The 9,690-nt window shown below is 57.3% G+C and overlaps 1 protein-coding gene across 1 annotated transcript in view; it reads right to left on the bottom strand.

Moving 5' to 3' along the window:
- The window catches only part of LOC307112525 (cadherin-23-like), a gene marked incomplete at both ends in the record, with an annotated part of 282,465 nt that extends 273,050 nt beyond the window's left edge, over positions 1-9,415 (bottom strand). Inside the window, 2 exons of the mRNA XM_079793252.1 lie at positions 4,631-4,708; positions 9,349-9,415. Of these exons, the coding sequence (XP_079649378.1) occupies positions 4,631-4,708; positions 9,349-9,415 (145 nt within the window). The remainder of the gene's footprint in view (positions 1-4,630; positions 4,709-9,348) is intronic.
- Between the last annotated feature and the right edge of the window lie 275 nt (positions 9,416-9,690).

The following is a 9,690-nucleotide window of genomic DNA, read 5'->3' on the forward strand; positions in this document are numbered from 1 at the left end:
ATCACATGGGAGTGAGAACATGAAGAAGAGATACAGGAGCTGGGCCCGGGCCTGCCAATGCAAAGAAATCCAGGAGATGTGGAGCCTGCAGCCAAGGAGACCGAGGAGGAACAGCCAGAGAGGTGACATCGTGGAGGAGACAAAGATCATCTCTGACAGGTCACAAGGCCCGGGAACTAGCCACTGCATTAGCCACAGGGGTCACTGGTGATGACATGAGCGATTCTGGCGGCGTGTCTGGAGTGCAACCCGGAGGCAGCCTGGAGGCAGCACCTTTGCAGCACCTGTCTTCCACCCTAAAGGTGCCATGTGGCCATTCACTGCTGACAGCCAGGGCCAAGGTGTAGGCAATGCCAACGAGCCGGACCAGACACCGAGTCCTTGATCTGCCCTTGCTCTGCCCCACCCAAGCCAGGCTCTGCTGCCAACGACTGATGTGCAGGTCTGGAGCAAGACGCCCAGGGATAAGGGGGCCCTGAGCGTTAACAGCCCAGGGTGGTGGGAGGACAGAGCTACTTAATGACTTCATTTTGCTGCTGTCTCCTCTGGCTGGGAGATGGTCTTCAGAAAGAACATCACGCAGAGGGAATTGGAACCTGAGATAGGTGAGGAGATAGTAACAGGACAAGCAGCCTCTGCAAGGGTTTCAGATGGCCGCGCTGTGCCCTCCCATTCCGCTCCTGGGCACAGGGCCACGGCCCGCTGTCAGGATGGACGTCCTGTTCTTTAACCCAGGAGAGCAGTCACAGAAACTACACACTGACGCAGCCGAACTCTACTCCGATTCGTAAAAGGAATCTTAAAAATGAACTAATTACAACACTGAGGACACTGCCTTGAGCACTCAGTAAACATCATTATAATAATACTAGAGGCCCGGTACACAACATTCATGCACTGGGACAGGGGGGCGAGGGAGGTGCTCAGCCCAGCCTGCACCCTATCGCAGTCCGGGACCCCTCAGGGCCAAAAGTCGGACATCCCGCGAGGGATCCTTAGCGCTGCTGGGGAGGCGGGAGAAGCTGCCACAGCCTCTGAGCTCGCCAGCTGTGAGCCCGGCTGCTGGCTGAGCGGTGCTCCCCCTGTGGGAGCGCACTGACCACCAGGGGGCAGCTCCTGTGTTGAGCGTCTGCCCCCTGGTGGTCAGTGCACGTCATAGTGACTGGTCATTTTGCTGTTTGGTCAATTTGCATATTAGGGTTTTATTATATAGGAAAAGCTCCACATATATATTGTACATCACATGTTCTGTTGTTATTTTTCTGGAAGGCGTCAGTGGTCATTCAATGGGCAGGAGTGCCAGGGAGACAGGTTTCATATGAGTATCAGGAAGAACTTTTCGTTCTCAGAACTAACCCACAAAAAGGAGCTGCCTCGTAAGATGATGACTCCCCACCACTGGGTGTCCAGGCAGAAAGGGATGGTCAGCCCCAGAGCTGGGAGTCTGGCCTGCCCACAGCACTGACCTCCTCCTCCTGTGAGCTGACGTTTTCTGACTGCCTTAGGCTATGCCGCTGGCCATTGGTATTGACCACCCCACTGGACCAGCTCATCCATGTGCTTGTCTGCCCCCCCTGCAAGCCCGTGGCTGGCAGGGCAGCCCATCCAGCCATCCCTGGCCACACACAGCCTACCCTTTTCATAACAACAAAACCTTCCAGGTGCAGAGACTTTGGAGTTAACAGTATCGTATGTCAATACAACAACAATCCAGACATGGGGCTACTCCATCCCCATTTTGCAGATTGGAACACTGAGCTTCCTAAAGCAAAGGGTTAGTGAGAGCCAAATCTCAAAGTCGTGTCTCTAGGCCACCCCATTCTGCATGGCAGGCAAAGGGCCAGGCCCCTGGACAAGATGTTTCAACCTTCACTCTCACCCTGGCCACTGCTGGTCAGAGGCCTGCACACTGCCACGTCCACGTGAGTCCACATCCACCCTATGAATGGCCCAGGGCCATCTGTGTAGGTGACAACACTCAGTGGAGTTCTCCAGGCCTGTCTCATCTAAGGACCCAGAGACATCTGGGGCCAGCTGGGCCACCAAGACAAAGACCAATGGGTCCATCATTTCAATGCCCTCTCGCTGGGGAGATGGGAAGGTAGAGGCCCAGAGAGGGGCAGTGCTGTGCCCAAGGCCACACAGCAAGGAACAGAAACCAGGCTCATGACTTTCAGGCCAGAGCTGCGCTGCCCTCTGCTGATACAAAAGAAGGGAGGGGGCCAGGAGGGGGCTGGGCCAGCTCAGGACCCAGCTCCTGCCCAGAGAGATGAGCAGAGCTGTCTTCCAGCTCACTGAGTCCTCTCTCTCTCCTACAGCCCCCTAGAGTGACGATCAACCCCTACTGCACAGACAGACACCATGCTGCGACTGCCAAGTGTAGCCTTAACGGGTTGAGTCCTGGGAGTCGCTCCTGGAGGCCGATCGATGCCGGCATTTGCAGAAGACGATCCAGAGCCAGAGTCAAAGGTGCTAGATCAGGGCCTGCTGGGGGCTTCCTTGTCGCTCTCAGTGCTGGCCAAACAATGTCCACCCCTCACCTTCCCTGCACCACGGGCCTCCTAGGACCCCGCCTTCAGGCCTGAGCAGGGCAATGTGGAGTCACAGACGAGGTGATGAAGCCAGCACGCCTCACCTGAGAGGGGCCTTCACCTCCCCTGGCCAGCAGCCCTGGTCGGTGAGTGGCTGGCCACACCTCTGCCTCAGTGGCCCACCTGTCCCAAGTATATTCTCTCCACAACAAAGGGCTCTCCAGGAGGATGAGGTTAAAAAATTACACTTCAGAAAATCAGCCACAGGAAATCGTGTGTGAAGGAATGAGAAGGGACTCTGCTCACCTGTCACCGCCTCCCAAACACCTCTTCTGCAGCCTCCCGCCTCTGCCCTCCCCGAGACACGACCCCTCCTCCTTCAATCACGCACTGACACTTAACCAGATTCTCTATTGCCCATGAATTCTCTAGCCCTCTCTGGGTCCAAGGCACCCAGGCCTGGCCCAGAGCAGGCGCACATCCATCTGATGAACTAAGAAATGAACCAAAAATAGGAGAGCCCCTACAGTGACAAATGCTGCTCACATTCAACTGGCTACCTACACACGTGTGGTGGGCGCCTACTCTGCTGGCTCCGGGCCAGCCCCTGCCAGGCCTGAGTGAGGGGAGGAGCCACAGGTGAATCCAGGAGCCCACAGACATCCCCAACCCATGCCGGAGGGGAGGAAACAGCTCAACAAGGTCTCCAAGAGACTGGCAGGAACCTTCTCCAGCCCCAGAAGGCGGGCAAAGCCTCTGGAAGAACGTTCCAGAGAGGCAGGCAACCACTTTCCTAGGCAGCCCTTCAAACACCTCGATCCCCAAACCTGAGTCCCCAAACTCATCCTCACAGTGCTGATCCGTGGGGGCTGCTAGTCACCAAAGGAGTGACCGCAGAACCCCATCCCCCCCTACCCCCCAAGCCCCAGTCCCAGAAATGAACCGTTACTGCGCCATGGGGATCATCCCCACAGCAGTCGGAAACACACCTGCTGTGCCCAGCACCCACCTGCAGAAAAGCTCCGTCAGGGAGAGGGGAAGGAAAGGCCTCTTCGGGGGCTGTGCGCATGCCCCCACAGACACAGGGGAAGTCTGGGGCCCCCTAAGGCTCCCCACTTCAAGCACCTGCATTTGGTTTTATATAGAAGTGTTTTAAATTACCTACTAGGTAAATATCTTAACACCCCTCCACTCTCCAAGTCACCTGCTTCGTTTCTCAGTACAAATGATGCACCAAAGGACAGGCCATGCTGACCCCTGACGTACGCCGCTCCTGGCACATACCCCACCCACGTGAGAAGCCCCGGATTACAGCCACTTGCCCTGAAATGACACCTATGAGAATGAGAGGACGGAGGAGAGGGTGTTGTGGAGGTGGGTGGGACCTTTCCAGGCACTGTTGTTTGCACAGTTCTCACTGCAAAGACTGCCTGCCCGTCAGAACAGCTGCAAGACAGTTCATTCCATTCAACTCCCACTTCCTGAGAGACTTCTGGGTCCCCAGAGCTGAACTAAGGCCATGGGGCTGTGCACGCAGATCTCCAGCTACAGGTGTAGGAGCCAGGTCCTCGGGAGGGGGCCCATGAGGACAGACCAGGGTGATGAGGCGACAAGCTGGGGGGATGGGGAGGGGTGGGGAGGGCGAGGGGTGAACACCAGGATGCTTACGATCACCTCCTAAATAGTTCATTTTTTTCTAATGACAAAAACAGGCATACTCAATGCAGGAAATACAGTAATCCCAGAAAAGTTCAGAAGGCTATAAAACAAAGTTTGCAACAGCTTCCATCTTCAAATTTTCACAAGAAAGAGGAAAATAACCATTTTGTAGGCAAAAACTCATGCAGAAGCGAAAGTCAAGCAACCTCGGCTCAGTACGATAGCCTCTCTGGTACTTAGAATCCCCCTCTGTGGGCACGGGCCACCATGGGAAGCGCTGAGTGCCCCAGGCAGAAGCCGTATGAACACCCATCAGGGATGCCATGGCAGAGGTTCCAAGAGCGGGTGGAAGGTGGTCTCAGTCTCTAAGATCACCTTCACTTGTGGGAAAGGAGCCCACCTCATGCCACCCAATGCCCGCCAGCCCCGTGTCAACTCACCCACAGGCGTGTCCTCGCTGATCAGCAGGTACGTCTCAAAGAAGTGGTTGATGAAGAAGGGCAGCCGGTTCACCTGGCCTGGAAGTCAGAGGACAAGAGCGTCAGTCAGGGACCCATCTGCCAGCGTCACGCATTCTCCAAGGGGACGCAGAGGGGCTGGGCTGCAGTGGGCACCGCATCTGTCCACGGCCATGGCCGCCTGCCTCAGGGCAAATGGGCCCTCAGCGAGGCCACCAGCTACAGGTAGCTATTGAGCCCTGGTCCACAGTGAGCTGTGCTGAAGTGTAAGATACACACAGGATTTCAAAGACTTTGTAAGAAAAGTGAGTGCAAAATACCTCATTCATCTTCCACATCGATTCCGTGTTGAACGGATAGCATTATGGATATATTGGGTTAAGATACATTATTAAAACGAATTTCACCTGTTTCTCTTCTAATGCAGCTCCTAGAAAATGTTAAACCACACACATAACTCGCATTGCATTTCTAGTGGGCAGCCCGGCTCCAGGGGGGATGTGAGCTGGCAAGGACAAGGGCAGTCTGCTTTGCTGACGGCCACAACCCTGGTGCCCAGGAAAGGGCTTGGCATCCAGAAGGCCCTCTGTAAATGATGACAACGATAACAATAGTAGTAGTGATGATGATGATGATGATGATGATGATGATGATGATGGCTGCCATCTGTGGACCCCATCTCTGCACCAGTCACTTATATCGTCTCCATCAGTCCTCGTGGTGTGGTGGGTGCCATCATAGCCCCATTTTTCTGTTGTGGAGACCAGGCTTAGAGGGGATACGTATGAACCAGCCCAGAGTCATGCCGTTAGTAAGCGGCAGCCCGCCTGGGAGCCCTGGGCAGTTAAGCCTGTCTGAGTCTGGGACACCTCCGAGTGGGGCTGGTACAGGAAGGGGTCAGGGTGGTACCTGCATGTGCTGAGGAATTTCACATCCACAGAGAGCCCCATACCACAACCCCCGCCCCCCCCACACACACACACAGAAACTCCCTGAGGCTGGCTTCCCCTGTCCCGAGCCCCTTCCCATGGCGTTCCACAGGTGGCGCCATAAGGAATACACCTGGTGTCTGTCCCAGTTTCTGGCACAGATTCCCCAAACGCTTGGAGGTTCCGGAGTGACCGGAAGGTCTTTTGTTAGTCATAAGGCAGTCCTTTGACCACAGCTGAGTTTATGCCATCGAGGTGACTTGGGGTGGAGCCTCTGGGTAGCCCCAAGATGGGGCTGGTCACCAGCAAGACTGGCTGGACACGAGCATGTGCCAAGGTGGCGGCGCCTGGAGGGGGCACGGAGCTCCGAACCTCGCCCTGTGCGTCTCTCCCACCTGGGGCTCCTGAGCTGCGCCCTTTACAGTAAACCAGGACATAGGAGGGGGTGTTCCCTGAGGTCTGTGCGTCGTCCTGGATAACTGAACCCAAGGAAGGGTCATGGGAGCCTCCGATTCAGAGCCAGTTGGTCAAAAGTACGGGGGCCTGGGACTTGTGACAGGCCCCTGAGAGGGGCCTAAACCTTCAATCTGTGGCAGGTGATACGGATGACAGGTAGTTGGGGTCAAAATTAAATGATTAGACCCTCGGTGGGTGTGCAGAGAACTGGTGTTGGTGTTGGAAAACAGCCAGAAGGAGGCAGGTGAGGGCACTTCCCTCGGCCTCTGCCGACCAGGGAGCTGATCCTTCTCAGGGGCCCACGCTGTGCAGCACATGCATAGCAGCTCCTGGATGCCCAGGCGCCCTGGATGTAGGCAGGGGTGCAGCTCTCGCTCCCTCACCTCTGTTGATGTGGGATCCCTCAGAGCTTGGGCCAGGCTCAAGAACTCTGAGGCCGACTCACAGAAGGCTGCAGTCAAGGGGGCCCCTCCCCCTCCTGCCTCCCTGAGCCTCTGTCCCATGCCTCAGTTTACGAACGTGTAAAAGAGTGATAATAAGAGGACTTACATCATGGCTGTCCTGAGGATTAAATGAGATTACATACATAAAGCGCTTAGCGCCATGCCCCAGCACACAGCAAGCACTCGATAAACGGTAGCTATTATTAATATTGGTATTAATAACAGGGCCGCCTGCTCGGCCAGGGGGAATGCTTTTGATCCCTGCTGGGGGCCTTGGATTGAGCAAAGGTAGAAGGCTCAGGGGTGCCCAGAGAATTCAGGGGCGGGCTTGGGCTGGTGGGGGAGGGGAGCCAGCGAGGAAAAGATCGCCTGCAGCAGCATTGTTCATTTTTAAATTTGATCTTACAGGACCTGCCGATAATCAGCCGCTGAGAGCTCTGCACGGGCAGCTGGGCAGAGCGCAGGGGACATGCATCGCCTGCCACATACCAAGCAGGGCCCGTGTTCTTGGAGTAGGCAGCCACCCTCGGAGGCCCGGCGGGTGGCCCTGAGCTGCCAGCGTGGCACCTGGGGACTGGGAGGGGGCTGCTGGGAGGTGGGGTGGGGAAAGGGGCGTGCTGACAGGTCGCTCGTTCTTAAAGACCACTTATAAGGCACGAAGGCTGTGTCCCCCAGAGGCAGAACCACTGCCTCAGGAGCTCTTAGGCCTCCGGGAAGTGGGAATGTGAGTGAGCATGCTGATGTCAGGTGAGGAGCCCGCAGCCCCACGTGAGGGGCCCTCAGCCCGTGCCTGGACACTGCCTCCGTGACCCAGTGATGCAGCCATGCTCACTGGCCCAGCCAGCAAGGTGGGCAAGGAGGCCTGTTCAGGCCTTTGCTCTGGCCTTCCCTACAGGCCCACAGGTGCAGAATAAGAAGTGCCTGGGAGCACACAGGCCAGAGGAGAGAAGGGTAAGAAGGCGACAGGCTGACAAGGGAGGTTGACATCTAGGGGGCATCTGTCCCTGAGCCTGACCCACCTCTGACCACCAGGGATGGGAGTAGAAATCAGCCGGGCATGGGGTCAGCTGGGAACAAAGGAGAGGCCCTGGGGTATAGTCTGGGGGACAAGGCGAGTGCTCAGGGTTGGGGGCAGGTGTCAAAAGGGCACGGTGAGGAGATGGTGCCCTTCGGTCCCTAAGGTCAGCCACGCCCATGCAGAAGGAACACTGGCTGCTCCAGGTGGGGCAGGGCGAGGGGCTGTGCCCACGATGCCAGGCAGGCTAGACCACAGGCTGGCTGCTTTTGCCACAGAATTGTTGGGTGGCCCCAGGCAACTTACTTCACTTCTGCTTCCTGAGTCCCATTTCGCTCCCCTTAGGAAAAGACACAGCTGTCTTACTTAGCACAGAATATGTGCCAGGCATCCCTCTAAGTGCTGGATGTGCGTGTTAACGCCTCTGATCATTTTACAACCGAGGAGCAAAGTCCTACTGCCCTTCCTGTTTCACGGAGAAGCTAAGAAGTTTGCCCCCGGGCACCCCGGGAGCAGTGGGTGGGACCCAGGAGTCCTGGCTCTGTGCTGCTCCCTCGGGCCCACTGTGGGTGCATCTGGTGCTCAGGGACACAGCCACCTCGACTGAGGAAGGCAGCTGGGCGCTCAGCACCTGTTCCATTTTTACATCTATGTTGGGGGGAGGGCATGAGTGTCCAAGGTCACAGGAGGCTGAGGAAAGGGTCCTGATTGCCACCTTCTAGCAAACCCAGAGGGTACCCCCCAGGAAGGTCTCCCCTGGCTGGGAGTGAGCTCCCCCATCACAGAAGCACTCCAGCAGAGATCCCGCCAAGCACGCAGGCCAGGAGAGGGGACCGTCAAGGGACTTCCGGGCATCAGGATGCCAGCGTCACCCCAACAAGCTTGAGGCCGTGGCTTCCTCCAGAAGCGCCCAGCTCCCTGGAGTGGGAGAAGGAGCTGGCCTCCCTCAGGAATGTGTTTGCCTGTCGCCAGGCACACCGTGCCCACAGCTCTTCCCCAGAGACACCCTGGCCCCCAGGGACACGGTGCCAGCTGTGCCTGCTGTCCTGGCCTTCCTTTAGATCAGACCAGAGCTCTCTGATCCTGGGGGCCAGGACAGGCAAATGCCCTGGCCTTTCCTGGCCTCCTCGGTGGGCACTAGCGCCGGCCCTGACCCGGGGAAGAGGGGGAGGAGGGCTGGTCCTCCAGGCAGAGAGAAGAGGGCCCTCAGCTCCACGCCTTTGCTCAGGCGGCCCCCACCTGCAGGAGTGCCTTCCTCCCGCTCCCCTATTTTAAAACTCTCTCAGTCCTTAAAGCGCGGAGTAAGTGTCTCCCTCTGGCTGGGTGTCTCCTATCCCCACAGGCCCGATTCATCTCTCCTTCAGACGGGCTTCTCTGTCCTTGATTCCCACTCTCTTCACCTGCATCAGAGTAAATCCTAGCGTGGTCTAGTAAATCCGCTGGACTCTGAACTCCTTGAGAACGAGTCGTTTCTTCCACACCCTAGAGTTGGGCCAAAGTGACACGCACCGTAGGTGCTCAAAAGACTGCTGGGAAACCGAAGAGACTTGGCCAGCCCTGCAGCCCAGAAGAAGGACGGTTCATGGTCACAGATGCCTCCTTCCCTTAAAGCTCAAGTATTTCTCAAGGCTCCGCCCACCGCCTCCCTCGGCCCAGGCCCTGGGGATGGGTATTTTCAGCCCTGAGAGTGCTGCAGAGCAACCCAGGCCCAGGGAGGGAAGTGTGTACCCAGTCACACAGCAAGGCGGGATCTCGGGGTCCCAGAGCAGTCCCCTCCCAATTCCTGCCCCAGAGTGCCAACCCCACACCCTGCAGCCTGGCTCCCCAAGCCTGCGTGGGGAAAAGGATTACACTTACCCCAGCATCCAGAGATCAGCACAAACAGCCACACCACGCGGCAGCTGGTGGCAACGTGGCACCTCATGGCTCCTGGGGACACAGAGAAGGAGGGCATGAGAAGCGACCTAGTGGTGGGGGCCGGTTCTTCAAGGCCCTCCAGCACCTCCCGCCCCTGCAGCTCCAGGGAGAAGGGGAAAGAGGGACCCAACTCAAACGGGGGCGGGGGCAGGAGTGGGGACTCGGAAAAGAAGAGAGGGTCTGCGTCATTGATTTTGTCAGCGTCCAACCCTGGTATACCACGGCGGCCTGAGAGTGACTGGGCGGGGGAGGGGCAGCATGCCCTCTTTGCCTTTGGGGGTG

The sequence above is a fragment of the Cnephaeus nilssonii genome (assembly GCF_951640355.1).
Source record: "Cnephaeus nilssonii genome assembly, chromosome: 16".
NCBI lineage: Eukaryota > Metazoa > Chordata > Mammalia > Chiroptera > Vespertilionidae > Cnephaeus > Cnephaeus nilssonii.